Source organism: Oryctolagus cuniculus, chromosome 13, assembly GCF_964237555.1.
Source record: "Oryctolagus cuniculus chromosome 13, mOryCun1.1, whole genome shotgun sequence".
NCBI classification, from domain to species: Eukaryota; Metazoa; Chordata; class Mammalia; order Lagomorpha; family Leporidae; genus Oryctolagus; species Oryctolagus cuniculus.
In genome coordinates this window covers 44,495,459-44,514,481 of record NC_091444.1, presented here as the reverse complement: position 1 = coordinate 44,514,481, position 19,023 = coordinate 44,495,459, and the positions used below count along the sequence as shown (strand labels likewise).

The 19,023-nt window shown below is 43.6% G+C and overlaps 1 protein-coding gene and 1 long non-coding RNA gene across 18 annotated transcripts in view; one reads left to right on the top strand and one right to left on the bottom strand.

The window, feature by feature from the left end:
* CACNB2 (calcium voltage-gated channel auxiliary subunit beta 2) overlaps window positions 1–19,023 on the bottom strand; it is a 510,382-nt gene that overhangs the window by 182,883 nt on the left and 308,476 nt on the right. Inside the window, exon 1 of one of the 16 annotated variants that reach the window (XM_051820346.2) lies at window positions 617–750. Within the exon in view, the coding sequence (XP_051676306.1) occupies window positions 617–667 (51 nt within the window). The 5' untranslated portion in view covers window positions 668–750. 16 annotated transcript variants of the gene reach the window in all.
* LOC138844962 (uncharacterized) lies at window positions 1,015–13,066 on the top strand. 2 transcript variants are annotated; one of them, XR_011381491.1, is made up of 3 exons: window positions 1,015–1,135; window positions 9,011–9,137; window positions 12,849–13,066. It is a non-coding gene; the product is annotated as an uncharacterized lncRNA (long non-coding RNA). The 2 variants fall into 2 exon arrangements; XR_011381490.1 differs by having other exon boundaries at window positions 1,017–1,135; window positions 8,377–9,137.

Sequence of the window (19,023 nt, the reverse complement as noted above, 5' to 3'; positions counted from 1 at the left end):
ACTCTGGTACAAATTTTGGGTTCTGGAATTTTTTCCCTTAAAGTTTACCCTAGAGATGCACCAATCTTGTCTTGAAAGTTTCAGACCAAATCCCAAAACTTCAACAGCTAGTCCTTGTGTGGGAAAGCTCTGCACCTAAGCGTTTTGAACCTCAGACTCTCAAGTCTCTACTGCATTAAGTTCAAAACATTTTAAGTGACAAACAGCAACAAAATCTTAATTTCCAGCAACACAGGAAATCAAATCATCATGAGTTACAGGATAAGGTCTCAGAGGCAGAGCAGCAGCTCCGTGGACAGGCTGTCAGACGAGCCACAAGGCAGCAAGTGCTGGTCTGCAGCTGGGAAAAGCTGCTGCTTTTCCACGAAGTTTCTCTGCCCCTTTCTCTCACCCAGACACTAACTGAAGCCAGAGTTAGAGTTACAGCTTTATTTGCTGAAACCACCCCAGCCTTTGTGTAATAGCACTGGGAATGCCCTTTCTGGCAAGACAAGAAAATCGTTAAAAAGGAAAGCAACTACCCTCGTTTTGGCTTGAGCCCATTTAATAGTTCACTACATTCTTGATTCCATTAAACCACACAGTGCAACTGGCCTGCTTCCCTCCTTCTGCTCACCTCGAGAACAAGGCCTTGGGTGTGCGGAGCCGCGAGGTGCCTGTCAAGCATGCCAGACCAGTTCCTAGGGAGCCCAGGACTCGCGCGTACACTCGTCCTTCCCGAGAGCAAGAACTCAGCGCAAGCTCCAGGCAGCCCAGCGGTGCTCTGCTCCACAGCACCCCAAGGACTTCCCTTCGCCTGCCGGGGTGGGGCGTGTAGACTTCCTAAAATTCTTCACATTACCACAGCTCCCGTCTCTTCCAGAACCACTTAGGCACGGCAGAGCGCCCATCAAAGTCAATTAACAAAGCGAGGGGGAGGGTCCTCTTCAACTTTGAATTGCGTCAGCTGGCTTGGAAGAGAGAGGCCTGCAGGCGCATCAGAGCACAGCAACACTTCATTAGTATCAGCTGCAGGCCCCCAGGCACGCGGGCCAGGGCGCTGCGGAGAGCCGCTCAGAGCCCCGAGCCCCCAACTACTGTCCTGAAAAAGGCTGGCACTCCCGGTGACAACAGTCGTCCACTTCCACCCAGTGAAGTAAGTTCTGCTTTTTTTGCATACAAGAAAGTGCTACCTTTCTCTGATTGCTTCTCAACTTCTCAGTGATAAGCAAAATACATTTTTCCAGTTTAATAAGTATGGCCTGGAAAAATTTATTTAATTTAAATTAGCAACATCTTTTCATCAAGAGGCACTTTTAAAAGGGTGAAACAAATGACCACACTACTGAGAACATGTTTCCAATACGCATAACAGAAGCTCATCATCCGTAAACCATAAACTAAAAACTCCTCCAAGCCAATTAAAAAAAAAAAAGACCCACTCTCAATGACTAAAGGGAGAGAGACATGAATAGAGAAACCAAAGAGAAGCCAAGAAGCAGGATAAAATGCTTCACTTCACTACTAACCAGGAAATACAAACTAAAATAATGGTTTACCGTTTCATACTGTTATAGTAAAAACATTTAAGAAATCACAAATACTGCATCTTGGGAAGGATATTAAGCAGGGGCTGGCAATTCTGGCAATTCTGGCAATTCTTTTTCTTTTCTTTTTTCTTTTCTTTTTTTTTTTTTTTTTTTTTTTGACAAGCAGAATAGACAGAGAGAGAGAGAGAGAGAGAGAGAGAGAAAGAGAGAAAGGTCTTCCTTTTTCCATTGGTTCATCCCCCCAAATGGCCACTACGGCCAGCCCGGGCACGCTGCGCCCATCCGAAGCCAGGAGCTTCCTCCTGGTCTCCCATGCAGGTGCAGGGCCCAAGCACTTGGGCCATCCTCCACTTCCTTCCCGGGCCACAGCAGAGAGCTGGACTAGAAAAGGAGCAACCAGGACAGAATCTGGCACCCCAATCCGGACTAGAACCCTGGGTGCCGGTGCCACAGGCAGAGGATTAGCCTAGTGAGCCGCGGCGCCGGCCAGGGGTTGGCAATTCTAGCCAGTCCTTGTTTTGTAAAACTGTAAGCTAAGAATATGTTTTTAAATGAGGAGGGGGAAAAAATTAAAAGAATGCTATTTTGTGACAAATGAAATTCTAAGTAAGAATTTATTAGAACATGGCCACCCTCCTTCATTTCTATATAACCTATGACTGCTTTCGGGTTACAAGAACAGAGTTCAGTAACTGTGACAGACACCGTGTAGCGCACAAAACCTTAAGTGCTTGCAGAGTGGCCCTCCATAGCCAAGTTTTGCTACTGACAGAGCAAGCAGACCTTCATTCACTGCTGGGTTATCCACTGGCCAAAGTCACATTAGGGATGTGGCAAAATGCCCTTACCCTTGGCAGCCTGCCCCTCAGCACACAGCCAGAGACGCCTCCACGCAGGCAGGTGAGTGTGTAACACGTCCCAAGCAACACTGCCAACAGCCTAAATGTATTTCAACAGAAAAGTGGATATAAGAAGTTGGGGATACTACGCAGTGGTGAAAGCCAACGGTTCAGAAGCTGGCTACACGGATAAATCCCCACACACACTGCGCTGTGTAACTCTGAGACATAAGTGGCTCCGTGTACCAGGTTCCTTTTTCTTCCCTCCTTCACGAACACTTGTTATCTCTGGTTTTTAGAACAGCCATCCTAACCGGTGTTCAGTGTTAGCTAACTGTGGTTTTGATTTGCATTTCCTTGATGATTAGGGAGACTGAACACCTTTTCATATACCTGTTGTCCATTTTCAAGTCCTCTTTAGAGAAATATCTATTCAGGTCCTTTGCTCATTTTAAAATCAGGTTGAATTTTTTTCTATTGAGGTGTATGAGTTTATATGTTTTTTATACCAATCCCTTATCAGATACATGATTTATAAGTATTTTTCCCCAATCCAAAGGCTGTCTTTCATTCTGATGACTCTTTCCTTTTACTTTGATGTAGTCCCAACTTGTTTGTTTTGCTTTGTTGCCTGCATTTTTGGTGCGATGTCTAAAAATTTATTGCCAAGCTCAATATAAAGAAGATTCTTTCCCATGTTTTCTTCTTTTAACTTTTTTGGTTTCAGGTCTTACATTTTGGTCTTTAATCCATTTTAAATTTATTTTTATGTATGGAAAAAGATAAGGGTTCAGTATCATTTTACTGTGTATATGAAAAGATCATATTATACACCTTAAATACAAATTAAAAAACTATGTCATCCATTGTATAAAGTTGAAATTTTGCAAAAATACTATATATCTATGTATGTGCATTATGTAAGTGGTAAAGGTATAAAGACAAATAGGAAAATGGGGGCCGGCTCTGTGGCGCAGCGGGTTAACACCCTGGCCTGAAGTGCCGGCATCCCATATGGGCACCGCTTCTAGTCCCGGCTGCTCCTCTTCCGATCCAGCTCTCTGATATGGCCTGAGAAAGCAGTGGAAGATGGCCCAAGTCCTTGGGCCCCTGCACCCGCATGGGAGACCCAGAAGAAGCTCCTGGCTCCTAGCTTTGGATAGGCGCAGCTCCGGCCGTTGTGGCCATCTAGGGAGTGAATCATCGGATGGAAGATCTCTCTCTGCCTTGTGGGGAGCAACCCGGACTAGACTAAGTTACTGGAATTAAGACTTATTCTATGCATCTGCTCTCCCACAATATGGCGCTGGGAGAGGAGAAAACAGCTTCTACCCAGCTGCCTCCAGTTCAACCAATAAACAGCAGGACCTGCTCCTGATTGGAGGAGAGCAGCGTACTCGGCGTGTGGGCAGCCGAGTTGGGATTGGCGGAAGAGGACTATAAAGGAGGAGAGAGACAACATGCACCAGGAACATCTAGCTGAAGGAACACCTGTGCAGCCCCCGAGAGAGCCGGCCGGCGGTGTGCCGCTCCCCTGCGGAAGTGGGGAATGTGGCAGGGGGAACCGCCCTTCCACGGAGGTGGAAGGGACAGTAGCCAACCCGGGAAGAACCAGCAGCAAACCCGGGGAGGGCCGAGCAGACGAAAGAACAGCGCAGGGTCCTGTGTCGTTCCTCCACGAAGAGGGGGAGCGACATGCCTCTCCTCTCTCTGTGTAACTCTGACTTTCAAATAAATAAATACATCTTAAAAAAAAAAAAACAAATAGGAAAATGATGAGTACCAAATCCCTGACAGTGGTTGCACCTACAGAGAAGAACATCTGTAAGGGCTTTTAGGGTGCAGATGCAACATTAGTGATATTTCCATTCTTAACCAGGTCCTACCTATACCATTGGCCATTATTTGTATATTTCTTTGTATATTAGAATAAAAGTCTAAAATTAGAAAAAAAAACATTAAATGACTCACAATCTCAAAAGTGCCAGATAATTCTATAACTATTAAATGCTTATGGGATTCTTTCATCAGCTAACAAATAACCATGAGAGATAAGAGTTAGTATAAGAATAAAAGTAGACAACTGATTTGTTTTACAATACAATCAAGATGCCAGTGTTAAAAGCATCTAGAAAAAACCTGTAAGGAAACATAAAAATTATATAAACAGTGGTTGTAGGTGTTGAGTATTTTTTCCTTTCATTTTAAAAAAGTTAGTAGTTTCAAACTTTCTACAATGAATGCATTTTTTTTCAATATCAAGTTTTTTTTTAAGCATCTAACAGGCAACTAAGAGTAATTAACTTTCTAGGGAAATTACAAACCTTTGTTTAACTATTTACTATGGGTTAGGGTATTTTATATTTCTGTTAGGTAGACATTAACTTGTAGAAAAATGACAGAAATGCAAATGAATTTATCCAGAAGAAAATAATTTGTGTAGTACAAATGCAAGATTGATTGCTGTCCGATTTGAAAAATAACCTCCTAAATTATTGTTTTACTGCTCTGTTTACAGGATATCAACTAGTGCTGTATCTAATATAACAATCCTGGCCCAGCATTCTGTTTCAATGCCTCTAAATACTGACGTCTCTCTCATAATCTTTTAAACTGTCTTTATTACTCCATTGGTTCTCTCATTGAATTAAAAAAAAAAATTAGAGGATTAGGCACCTAGCACAGTATTTAAGACTCTACCTGGGATGCCTTCATCCCATATTGGGAATGCCTCAATTTGAGTATCAGCTCCGCTCCAGATTCGAACTTCCTGTTATGGAGGACCCTGGGATGCAGCAAGTGATGGCTCAAGTAGTTGGGTCCCTGTCACTCATGAGGGAAACCCAAATTGAGTTCTTGGTTCCAGGCCCAGCTCCAGCTATTGTGATCATCTGGGGAGTGAACCAGCAGATCGGAGCTCTCTGTCTCTGGCTTTCAAATAAATAAAAGTTAATAAAACAAATTTTTTTAAAAAATTTGGCACATATTTATCCTGTATCTGAAATAAACGTTCTGAAATTTTCAAAAAAATTTACACTTGGATGCCAGTTTTAAATTTGAAACACAGTTCCCTTCTTTTCTGATAATGGCATATATTATCACTAGCTTTCAAGCCTGGGTCACTTTAGTTTAACATGCTATTAAACCATATTTACAATAAAATATTAATAACTAATAATAATTTCACATAAACAAAAAACTGAAGAGATTCTAAATGAAACAAATGGGAATTTCTATGTCTTCCTAAACTCTAAAAACTCTCTTAATACTAAACAATACTGTTTTATGTTTGTATCTTTCAAGCATTACCATTCTTATTAATTCAGATTTCTTTCTCGCTCTCAAATGGGATTGAGAGATGTTGTATTGAGGTCCTTGGGAAGAGTATAATGAGAAATGAAGGAGGGACCGGCGCCATGTTCTAGTCCCAGCTGCTCCTCTTCCAGTCCAGCTCTCTGCTGTTGGCCTGGGAGGGCAGTGGAGGATGCCCCAAGTGCTTGGGCACCTGCACTCGTGTCGGAGACCAGGAAGAAGCACCTGGCTCCTGGCTTCGGATCAGCATAGCTCTGGCCGTGGTGGCCATTTGGGGGATGAACCAACGGAAGGAAGACCTTTCTGTCTGTCTCTCTCTCTCTAATTCAAGAGGGAAAGAGGGAAAGAGGGAAAGAGGGAAAGAGAGAGAGAGACAGAGAGACAGAGAGAGAGAGAGAGAGAGAGAGAAAGAGAGGAAGGAAGGAAGGAAGGAAGGAAGGAAGGAAGGAAGGAAGGAAGGAAGGAAGGAAGGAAGGAAGGGCATCCATCCATGAGAGGGAGACTCCTGAGAGTGAAAACAGAAAAGAGAGTAACAGGGTTGCACGCAGCACAGGAAGTGATGGAATTTAGATGCGAGGTAGTTTGTCATGCCGAAACTAGAAGAAATAATAAGTCCAAGACAATTTGGTAACTTTTCGGTGTTAAGGGAAAAGGCAATCCTTAGATGAGTAAATCATATCCAATAGTAATTTTTGGCTTTTCATACTTCCAGTAGACTTTCAAGTTAGGTAACTGAATGCCTAAAACACATATTATAGAACCAATTACCAAAAGTAACATATGTTCTCTTATATTTCTAGCTATAAAATAAATCCTCTGGTTATAATTCATTTTCATTATTAAGTACTGGAAAACAAGAAAAACATACAAACAACAAGAAAATACCATCCCTTGGGTTCCTAATCTAGAAAAAGTGGGTAGGTTTTCAAAGGACAGCTGTACACTCTGGACTACCTGAGTTGCCAAATAAATCGTTTGCTATAACTCACCGGTTTCTCATCTGGGAGTGATTTTAGCCCCCAGGGGACACTGGACACTTTCTGGAGCCATCACTGGTTGCCACAACCACAGAAGTGATGGGTAGTTCAATGGCACGGGGCAGCCAGAGGCCAGGGGATGCTGAACATCCCGCCATGCACAGCACAGCCCCCACAGCAAAGAAGGGTCCAGGTTAACAGGCCCATGGTACCGAGACTGCCATCCGCAATGGCGTCCTTTATGTCAACATGTCTTCATGAAGTACTTTGAAGAATAATCCAAGATGATAGCCTGTGAAATGCAAATCATTTCTGGGTTTATTTCAGGTTGCCCGAAAGTGGGAAAGGGGACTGGAGAGGCAAAAAAGGAGTAGGAAAACTACACCCCTGGGAATTTGGAACATCTTAGCCAACAGTCAGTGCCTGTGAGCTCAGCAAAGTGTTTGGTTATTCTAGGATTACAGGAGAAGCTCTCAGAGGCCACTGGAGCAGCGGGGTGTCACATTTCAGTCAGATGGAAGGACCTGAGGTTGCTACAGCCCTAGTGAACATTCACACCCTAACATTCTGCTTTAGCTTTTTTCCAGTTGCCTTGCACCACACCACCACTCCACCTCCAAGGCATCTCTGCTACACCGTGAAATAGCTTACTGAAAAAGAAAATGAGAGAACTCCTGGAGAGCTGGCTTCATAACTAAGGATGCATGCTCAGTAATCTGAAAAAAGGATTCTTTTTATTGCTGTTTGTATTCAGCACTGTTATTATCTGTGGATATAAACAGAAGGCAGAGAAGAGAGCTGCAATGATTCTGAGCTTTCAATATGACACAACTTTCTGATTTATTGTTTTACACTTTAAAACAGCAGATCTTACAGGATGGAGAGGTGATAGTCAAAGTATTAATATATTATGTTGCCAGGAGACAAAAAAATCAAAGTACAGAATTTTGGAGGTCACATACTTCAAGTGACCAGTCCAGAATTTAAAGTGTAGACTTATTTATCCAACCAGCAAGGACTGTGAAAAATTCCCTTGCTTACACACCAATGCAGAGCTTCTGCATCAACTGTGTTGTCTTGGATTACGAAAAGGCCATGACATGTGTACAAATATGTATGATTATGGTATGCACTAGCCAGTGAATCACAAAAGCAAAATTAATCTTTAGAATGTGTGTCCACGCGAAACGGTTCACATGTGTTTTCAGAAAATAATACACAGTTCTCTCAAGAAGTAGAGGCAGGAAACAACCTCACATGCCACAATAAAAAACAAATTGGATAAGGTCATACGCAATTGAGTAGTCCTGGATGGTATTTTTTTTTAAACTTCATCTAACAAGGTGCCCAGGAGAACTACTGGTTATTGATCAAAAAGGGTATGGGAAAGAGCAAAGGAATTTTGACCTAAATCTTTACTGTTTAACCCAACCAGTTAGATTATGAAACTTCCTTCCTCAGATTTTATTTCTCTAACTAGCCCGTTACCCCCAGTCATGTAGCTGTGGATGAAACAGTCTTCATTCAAACCAGTCACCAAACAAATGAAGTCGTTCTTATTCCAGAAAAACACTGAGCCGTGCGGAAAAGTCAGCTGGCCTTGTGTCCTTCTCTATTAATAAACTAGCTGGGTTTTTTTTTTTTTTTTTAAGCTCACTATGTTCTCTTTATCATTAGTTAAGTGCTTACATTATCTAAACAATGTCCTTTTTGAGACAGCAGGTTAAATTCAGGCATTTCACAACCAATCCACCGCAAGAACTGAAAAGGATTCTCTCTTTCCCAAGAAGACAACTCTCAGCAAAGAAGAAGCCCGGCCAAGTGATCTACCCCGAGGCTGCCCCTTCAGACCAGGCCAGCAAAAACAGAAGAAGGACCGAGTGTTTAAGGGGACTCCTTGGAGCTCTTTATCCACCCATGGATTTGCTGCATTGTGAATCTGACCCTGAAAAGCATAGCTTGTAATTTTTTGGTACTTATAACCTGCATTTAACACGGTAAACCCCTCTTTCCGTACCATTAAAACTACATGTCTTTCCAGAGTTCACTATAAAAGAACTACTGATTACTTTCTGTAGTAGTACTTTCTGTGTAACTCAATCTGGTATGTATGATGTTTTGTTATTTCTCCTTAATACAACTTCCAGTGATTTACTGCATCTGCCGTATGTGCGGGGGATGGAGGAGGTGGCAGAGAGAGGGGGTTCTGAGAGAGCCCCACTCGTCCCCTCTCCTAAAGCTGCTGTCTCAAAGAGTTCTCCTGAAATGTTCATTTCTCACTGGTGTTGAGGGAATCGGTATTCTGTAGTCCTGGTTCTAAGTCTCCCTTTTCATGAGGTGGGGTTTTCCTTAGCGTTCCAGCCTCTAGAACTGAGAGCCAGCAAGATGCCCTCCCCTCCGGCCAGCCGCGGCGCCCCCTGCTGCTCTCCCACACCATGGCAAATAGCACCGCTGGAGCGCCCCAGACCAAACACTTCGCAGTAAGTCCTGTTTCTTCCTACTCTACCGTGTTCCCCACGCCCAAACCATGCTGCCTTTCTCAGGCCCACCCTCCATGACCAAGAGCCCCTAGGGCCCTGAATGTGTCCTCTGCACCTGGTCCCATCTCCACGGAGTGGTCACAGCAGTCCTGTGTGAAGCCGGGGCTGCTTCTCACTCGCTGAGCTTCAAAAACCCCCACATCGCTCACTGCTGCTGAAATTACGGTGGCCCGCAGGCCTGGTGAGAACCAGTGCCCACCCACATCTCTTTCTGTCCGCAGATTGCCAAGGGCACGGTCAGAGCCTCTGCGCTTTCTCTTCCTCTGTTTGGTACGCGTTTCCTGTAGACACACACAGCTAGCTGCCTTCTTTTTGCCATCATTCGAGCCTCACTTCACAGGTCGTCTTCTCACAGCAGCACTGGCTGCGCCAACCAAAGCGGAAGTGCTTTCCATCTTTTATGCTATTGGATTTCTGTCTAGCACATAGCAAAGGTGTCTTTTATCTGTATGCATGCATATTAAATATTTGTGCATATTAAGTATATGTAATGCTTGTCAATGTTTACACAATTTAGATTTTATATATATGTTTGCCTTCTCTAATTAGAAAGAATGCACATGCCACAGCTTGTCCACCAGGCCACGTTCAGCTGTAAAGCTCTCACCAAGAACGCACCTGCTGCTTTTACAGCAAGGAATCTAGTAAAACCTTGAAGCACATTCAGTCAAGCCCTAGGTTTCGATTTGCAGACCGGAGTCAGTCCCGGCTCTGCTGCCCTTAACTAACCATTTAAATTACTTCATCTACTGAGCCTCAGAATGCGCAGGGAAGGGGGAATGCTCCACGGAGTCAGGCCAGATGCAGCAGATCGAGTCCTCAAGCCAACAGCACTACAGCTGCTAGTCTATGAAACATGTTGGAGCAAAAAGACTTTCGGCAGTAACTTCCATCAGAACTACCAGTCATAATCTTTAGGACTTATTAATTTAGGATAAAAGAAGAACAAATGATATTTGCCTGGTTAACTGAATTTTCACCTCATATTTACCTAAGTCTTACTGATGTAGTGAGTTCTGGAAGGTGTACAGTCTCCAGTGGTGCTTCATCACACAAACATATGCATGGTATGTTACTAATGCGGGATTACCTTTATGAAGTCTGTCAAGTATTTTACAAATAATGAACACCATATTTATGATTTGTGTTATCTTTAAAAAGAACTTCTAGGTTTTAAAAACATGAATTTGCATAGTTAATATAACAGGATCATAAAATGTCTGACAAAACAATGATCTTGGGATAAAGACAGCATAAAAAAGGGGTGCACAGGACTGCTGAAAATGTGCTCATGAGCCAAAGTGTCGTAATTCATACCATGTGATTTCCTTCTAATTTCTCCAAGGAAAGAGTGAAATCATTCTACTTTCTAGATGTAAACGTCCTGAGAATCACAAAACATAATTGCTTACTCCCTGACTCAACTACATTTTTTAAAGCATGTGTCTCTCCCCTCCCTGCACGTTTTTGAGATGATTCACAGCTATCAACTGTAGAATAAATATATTCACAACCACATTTTAAAGACATCATGGGCATGATTCCTCACTTGGGTTTTTGAGACTATGAACTTGAGACTTATTTTTTTATTGTTTGTGGAATGTGAGACTATATTACCAGCAGGACCCTTATTCACGTTATAAAATATGGTTCTCAACTGCTCAGCACTTTCCCCGGGAGAATGTTTTTCCTGAGTAACTGTCAATCTTTGTTAAAATACAGTTGAGTATCCACATCAATAATTTTTACCTACATGGCTCATCTGAATGTATCATGGAGCAAAGCTGAGCAGAGAAAGGATTAGGGAGGCAAGTAAAAAAAATCCTCCCAGCTGAATGATAGGTATAACATTCTATAGAGGTGAAAACTGAAACCCACACACCTCTGTGGACTCGAAGCCCTAACTTGTTTCACTATGACCATCTCCCTCACCAGTGGTGCTCTCAGTGTGGTCTAAGGATCATAAGCCCATTTCCAGAGATCTACAAAGTCAAAACTATTCCCAGAATATCAGATGAAAAAATTGCGGATGTCCCCAAAACAAGTATTTGGAAGATGTGGAGGTTTTATGTCTTCTTATTTTCTAAATAAAGAAAATCATCAAGTACAAAGTTCCCACCTGGGGCCTGGTCCATACAAACAGGTCAGGTGCCTTGAAGCTTACCTAACACTTGACAATGGAGTGATTCATTTACTTGAGTCCCAAATTCATGTCTAGGTTAATGTAAGGAGCCTCTGTAGAATAAGTACCTTGCTATTCCAAACTTGCTTTTAGAAAGAAGGGTGACACTCAGACTGGCACCGTGGCTTAATAGGCTAATCCTCCACCTAGCAGTGCCGGAACACTGGGTTCTAGTCCCGGTCGGGGTGCCGGATTCTTTCCCGGTTGCCCCTCTTCCAGGCCAGCTCTCTGCTGTGGCCCGGGAAGGCAGTGGAGGATGGCCCAAGTGCTTGGGCCCTGCACCCCATGGGAGACCAGGAGAAGCACCTGGCTTATGCCTTTGGATCAGCACGGTGTGCCGGCCGCAGTGCGCTAGCTGTGGCGGCCATTGGAGGGTGAACCAACGGCAAAAGGAAGACCTTTCTCTCTGTCTCTCTCTCACTGTCCACTCTGCCTGTCAAAAAAAAAAAAAAAAAAAGAAGGGTGACACAATGAGTTGTTGGTTCCAGAAGTCCCGGTCTTTGATACTGTGCTTTGAGTTTTGAGTCATGGTAAGCAGGACCCCTTAAGAGTTGTATAGACAAACCGTGCAAGGGTTGAGCTAAGTATTTGCATACTTAGGTATAATGACGGTTAATGAGTTACTACACCTAAGAATACGATGCAAGACAAAAGTGGACAAACCAGGCCAAAATACATAGGTAAACACCGCCACTTGCTTTAAAGCTGTGGTTCTCAGCTTTGCTACAAAGTGGACTCACAGGGGAGCTTTAAGTTATGAGTACTAATCCCATCCCTTGAGATTCTGACTTAATTGGTCTGGGATGTAACTTACGCATGTGGATTTTAAAAGCTCCCCAGATAATTCTAATGTGCAACCACAATAGGAAAATACAGCTTTGGGGCTATGTAAATGCTCCTCTTTTCTCAGCAGTTTCATCCTGCTCTTTCTTTGAAAGTTGAATTCTTGAAGCTCATGAACTTCTACCACAAAACCCAGTTCTTGATGACTTGTAATATTCTGGACTGTTGTGTGGAGGTTGCCCTGACACACCTGCCCCTGGGTATTTCAGATCTTCTCAGGCTCTCCTTCCAGAACCAGGTGCAGAGTCGTGCCAGCTACCCCAAAGTTCTTCTTTACATATCCAGGCCTAACTCTCCAACTACTTTGAGAATCTGGCACTTCTGATTTGTCCTCGACTCCCACACTGCCTTCATCCAGGCCTTTGGCACAAGTTCTCCTTCCTCTATAAAGTCTTGAACCAGTTGACTGAGCTCCCATTCAGTCCTGGTTCCCGAGACACTGGTCTCTTGAACTGTACTTTATCTGCCAGAGCAGGTTAGTCTGATACTATCTTAAATTTGTGCCCTAGGCTGAATACAGGAATACACATGGCCGTTATAAACTGGGGGGCTGGTGTTGTGGCACAGTAGGTTAAGCTTGTATCAGAACACTAGTTTGAGTACTGGCTGCTCTACTTCCATTCCAGCTTCCTGCTAATGTGCCCAGGAAGACAGTGGATCATGGCCAAGCGCTTGGGCCCCTGTAACCCCTATCGGAGACCCAAATGGTGTTCCTGGTTCCTGGCTTCAGCCTAATCCAGCACAGGCCTTGAAGCCGTTTGGGGAATGAACCAGAAGATGGAAGATCTCTCTCTCCCCCTCATTTTTTGTCACTCTTTCAAATAAACAAATCTTTTTAGAAAACTACTAGTGTGGGGAGCATGCATTTAGCCTAGTAGTCAAGATGCCTCCATTCCACATCAGAGTGCCTGGGTTCCATTCCAGGCTCCAATTCCTGACTCCAGGTTCCAGCTGATGCAGATCCTGGGAATCAGCAGCGATGATCCATGGAGTTGGGCTCCTGTCACCCACATGGGAGACCTGGACTGAGTTCCAGGCTCCAGGCCTTGATTCTCCAGGTGCTATGAACATTTGGGGAGTGAACCAGCAGGTGGGAGCTCTCTGTTGGTATTGCTCGCTTGCTAGCTCAAATGAACAAAGCAAAAAAGTTACTGGTACAACTCAGTATTCCCAGGTGGGAACATTACCAAAGAAAGCATTTAGCTATATCTGATAAATTTTTTTTAATCTGCTAATTTTGGAGGCTGACAAACTGAATGAAAACTATGCTGTTTTGTTACAAAAATGTAACAGATATAATTATTGCAAACATATTCTTTGTATAATTGGCATGTCTTCTATGGTCTTTTACTTCAACCCAGCAATCCACATGTGCCTTCGAATAACAGAACATTTTTCAAGCCATTATCGCAAACAGAATAAGCAAACCAGGAATGTTCTAAAATATCATTTTTTTTAAAATCATCGAAACTTGACTTATTAATCTGCATGGAAGAATGGCTTAAGCAAGTGCTTTAAAAATCAATACTTTCAGTCCAGCACCATGGCACAGAATGTTAATCCTCTGCTTATGGCAACAGCACCCTATATGGGCAGCGGTTCTAGTCCTGGCTGCTCCTCTTCCCATCCAGCTCTCTGCTGTGGCCTGGGAAAGCAGTAGAAGATGGCCCAAGTGCTTGGGCCCCTGCACCCCTGTGGGAGACCAGGAAGAAGCACCTAACTCCCTGGCTTTGGATCGGCACAGCTCTGGCCATTGCGGCCTTCTGGGGAGTGAACCAACGGAAGGAAGACCTTTCTCTCTCTCTCTCCCTCTTGCTTCTGTAATTCTACCTCTCAAATAAATAAAATCTTAAAAAAATCAATATTTCCTCATTTCTCAATGAATATAAAGAAGTATATTTAAAAAAAAAACTTGAGGCCAGCTCTGCAGCTCAATAGGCTAATCCTCCGCCTGCAGCGCTGGCACACCGGGTTCTAGTCCCGGTCAGAGCACCGGTTGCCCCTCTTCCAGGTCAGCTCTCTTCTGTGGCCAGGGAGTACAGTGGAGGATGGCCCAGGTGCTTGGGCCCTGCACCCCATGGGAGACCAGGAGAAGCACCTGGCTCCTGCCTTCGGATCAGCGCAGTGTGCGGCCACAGCGCGCCAGCCGTGGCGGCCATTGGAGGGTGAACCAACGGCAAAGGAAGACCTTTCTCTCTCTCTCTCTCTCTCACTGTCCACTCTGCCTGTCAAAAAACAACAACAACAACAACAACAACAACTTGAAAAGGTTCCCACCGTCAGAGAAATAAACTGCCATATTCCAGAGACAGTGAGACTCTCTTAAAAGAAAACCTCCCTCAAGGGAGCTGTGCTTACTAAGCACCAAATGGGATCTGATTTAGTCTAGTACTTAGTTCCATCCAGTCAGGAGGCACAGCCATTCTCATGAAGCCCAATAAAGAGAGAATTGCTGTGTTTACCTCCATCTGCTCTTTTTCTCTGGACTAAAACACCATGGATTTTCTGCTCTTTGCTTTTCTTATACACATTACCAAGAAAGAACAGGGCCAAGTCATCACCAGCATGCACTCTGGACAACCACGATCAAGCAGATTCACCTTAAAACACGATTTTGAGTTGGCAGCACCATTTAATTTGGGCAAAAGAATTTACATCTACCAGTTATTCACTTGAGATTTCCACATTTAACTCAAGGTAATATTCATGGTAACCATGTTTCATTTATTTCTAAACCGATCATCAACCCATTTTATGTGTTCTTTCTACTGCTTTTATTTTTTCCTGTCAATTTCCATATATTAACTAATTAGAGTAACTCCTATCTTCTGCTACTCATTTATCCTGAAAATTGAAGACTGAGTTGGCTAGCAGAGTTAAAGACAGTAGGAATCAGCTTCAAGAACCAGGTCTGACCTCGACTCTTCTAGTGAACAGTCATGCAATCCAGGGCAAGTTACTTTGCCCTGTAGGTCTCATTTTCTTTCTTTCTTTCTTTTTTTTTTTTTTTCGACAGGCAGAGTGGACAGTGAGAGAGAGAGACAGAGAGAAAGGTCTTCCTTTGCCGTTGGTTCACCCTCCAATGGCCGCCGCGGCCGGCGCGCTGCAGCCGGTGCACCGTGCTGATCCGATGGCAGGAGCCAGGAGCCAGGTGCTTCTCCTGGTCTCCCATGGGGTGCAGGGCCCAAGCACCTGGGCCATCCTCCACTGCACTCTCTGGTCACAGCAGAGAGCTGGCCTGGAAGAGGGGCAACCAGGACAGAATCCGGCGCCCCGACCGGGACTAGAACCCGGTGTGCCGGCGCTGCAAGGCGGAGGATTAGCCTAGTGAGCTGCGGCGCCGGCCAAGGTCTCATTTTCTTTAACAAAAAACTGGGGACACCCTGGACTAACATGATTTTGTGGGTCCAGTGCATAATGAAAACATGGTGTCCGTTTTTCAGAATTATTAAGGATTCAAGACAGTGATACCACAGAATTAATATAAGTATCGGGCCCTTCAAAGGACAAGTCACAAGGCCAAGAATTTGGCCCTAGAGGTACTAACAGCGCATCTCCCATGGGGTTCATGTGAGGAATGAGATAAAATACAGAGTGCAATGAGGTGTACGGGCATACAAAGTGTTCTTAATGAACAGTTGTATTATTATCATTTTTAAAATTTATTTGACAGGTAGAGTTATAGACAGTGAGAGAGAGAGAGACAGAGAGAAAGGTCTTCCTTCCATTGGTTCACCCCCCAAATGGCCACTACGGCCAGCGTTGTGCTGATCCGAAGCCAGGAGCCAGGTGCTTCTCCGGGTCTCCCATGCAGATGCAGGGCCCAAGCACTTGGGCCATCCTCCACTGCCTTCCTGGGCCACAGCAGAGAGCTGGCCTGGAAGAGGAGCCACTGGGAGTAGAACCCGGCGCCCACATGGGATGCCGGCGCCATAGGCGGAGGATTAACCAAGTGCACCACGGCGCTGGCCCCACATCAACAGTTTTAAAAATACCATTTGTGTTATGTATTTTTTAAAATGTTCATTATTTTTTTGAAAGGCAGACATAGATAGAGAGGTAGTCAGAGAAATCTTGCATCCGTTGGTTCACTCCTCAAATGGCCACATCAGCCAGGGCTGGGCCACACCGAAGCCAGGAGCTTCATGCAGGTTTTCCAAGTAGGTAGTAGGGGCCCAAGAACTTGGGTCATCTTCCAGCAACTTCCCAAACTGAGGTCACTGAAGATCTCTCTCTTCCATGTGATTTTTTTTATATTTATTTTAAATTTTATTTCCCAGGCACATTAGCAGGGAGATGGATCCAAGTGGAGCAGCTGGAACATGAATTGGCACCCATGTGGGATGCTGGCATTGCAGGTGTTGGCTTAACCTACCACATCACAATGCCAGCCTCATAAGCATAATTCATGTCCATTCATCTTTGTATGCCTGGGCTCTAACACCTGGATGGTGCCTCTAAATATTTTCTCATGAATGAGTCAATGACTTATTAATTCTTTTATTCAATCTCATTTGCCTTCCTTGCCATTATACTCATTCCTATGACCAGATAGTTGTTTAAAACAGTATTATTTCTGCGGCTGGCGCTGTGGCATAGTAGGTAAAGCTGCCGCCTTCAGTTCTGGCATTCCACATGGGTGCCGGTTTGAGTCCTGGCTGCTCCTCTTCTGATCTTGCTCTCCGCTATGGCCTGGGAAAGCAGTAGAAAATGGCCCAGGTCCTTGGGCCCATGCACCGGTATGGGAGACCTGGAATTAGCTCCTGGTTCCTGGCTTCGATTCAGCACAGCTCTGGCCGTTGCAGACAACTGGGGAGTAAACCAGCAGATGGAAGACCTCTCTCTCTGCCTCTCCCTCTCTCTGACTTTCAAGTAAATAAATAAATCTTTTTTAAAAATAGTATTATTCCTTACGATTCTGCATAAAATTCTCTCTGTTGCCCATCAGCACACTATCAATGGCATATAATATTCTGCTTTCTATAAATGACATTGGGCTGACTGGATTTATTCCTTATTTTGATGTGTTATTTGGGAGACCCAGATGAGGCTTCTGCCTCCTGGATTTGGCCTAGTCTAGCCTCATCAGTTGTGGACATTTGGGGAGTGAACCAACAGATCAACGATCTCTCTCTCCCCTCTGTAACTTTTTTTTTTAAGATTTATTTTTTAATTTTATTTGAAAGGCAGAGTCACAGAGAAAGGACGAGGAACAGAGAAAGAGAGGTCTTCCATCCACTGGTTCATTCCCCAAATGGCCACAACTGCTGGGGCTGGGCCAGGCAAAAGCCAGGAGACAGGAGCTTCTTCTGGGTCTCCATGTGGGTGCAGGGGACCAAGTACTAGGATCATCCTCCACTGCTTTCTCAGGTGCATTAACAGGGAGCTAGATCGAAGCAGAGCAGCTGGGACTTTAACCAGTGGGTATCCTAGGCAAAGACTTAATCTGTTATGCCAATGCCATCTCCGCTGTCTTTCAAATAAAATAAATATTTAAAAGAGAGAGAGAGCTAGAAATGTAATACTTAGTGAAAAAAGCAAGCCCCAAAGAATATATACATGGAATATATCATTTATGTAAAAAGCTTAAAATTAGGCAAAATGAGTCTATATTGCTTAGTGATGCTAAGGAGTGGTAAACCAATAAAGAAAAGCAAAAAGATTGCTACCAGCTGCAATTTTATGTATGTATTTCATTTCAAAAATAATCTTTAAAACTATCTTAGTTGCTTTTAGGCAGAAAGTAAAACTTTTAAGTTAACAGCTTTATGACTATGGTGCATATAAAAGCACTAAAATTCTATTAATCTAAATGACTCAGTGTGCCATCTGATGCAAAAGTGAGACATTTTAAGAATTTATCCCTTTAATTCATGTTTTGACAATTTATCATTACTTAATTCTCACAAATACAGTCATTATTTCTTCTAAAGTCACTCACTTTCAAATCAGAAATTAATATTAAATGTCATTCTATTTTCATTAGAGGAAAGAAAAATCTTAAAGAATTCACAGCCCTCAGATCACCATTTCTAAACTGCTTGTTCTGCTCATTCAGGGTAGTTTTATAAAATTATGGAATGCAGAATGCTTTTAAGAACAAAAAACTGTTAAATTATTTATAAATAACTACAACACTCAAAACACTGAGTTGGTGTACAGCAAAGAACCTTAATAATCGACAGATGCTAACCACAAAATGTCTGCTCACTGCCTGCCTAAGTCATGGGATTTCACCCTGCAAAGCCGATTTACTTTTTTTCTGTTACTCACCTCATTTAAACTATTTTTGCCATTAGTTATAACTTCTTGGAAATCAGAGTAGTAACTCCAATTTCTAGGATTTCTGTTCCAGGGACTTTACTATCAAAGAAAGAGTTCTCAGTATTGACAATCCTTACCTTCCAAAAAGTTCAAAAGGAGAGGGCAGAGAACAAAACATGCTTCAGCAGTCAGAATCCCACATGAGGTGTTGGGTCCTGGGATTGTCACATATCTGGGCTGGTGAGGTGACTCAGACACCCAACAAGTGCCTTTTGGATCACTAATTTGTCACACTCCTAGTGTATCTTATTTAAAGGAAATCAAGTCTTCAGGGTACGATGATGTTCTTGAATGCATACAAAGAGCCAAAACCTACGCTAAGACAACCTCACGACGTCCACTTACATCACCGTGCTTGCACTCCACCTGACCTCATCAAGGAATGCACAGGCTAGGGGAGGGGCTGTGTGGCCCGGGTGCTAAGACAACAGCAACTTCTCACTTATCTGAGAAAAGGGCTCACGGCCGCTAGCACAG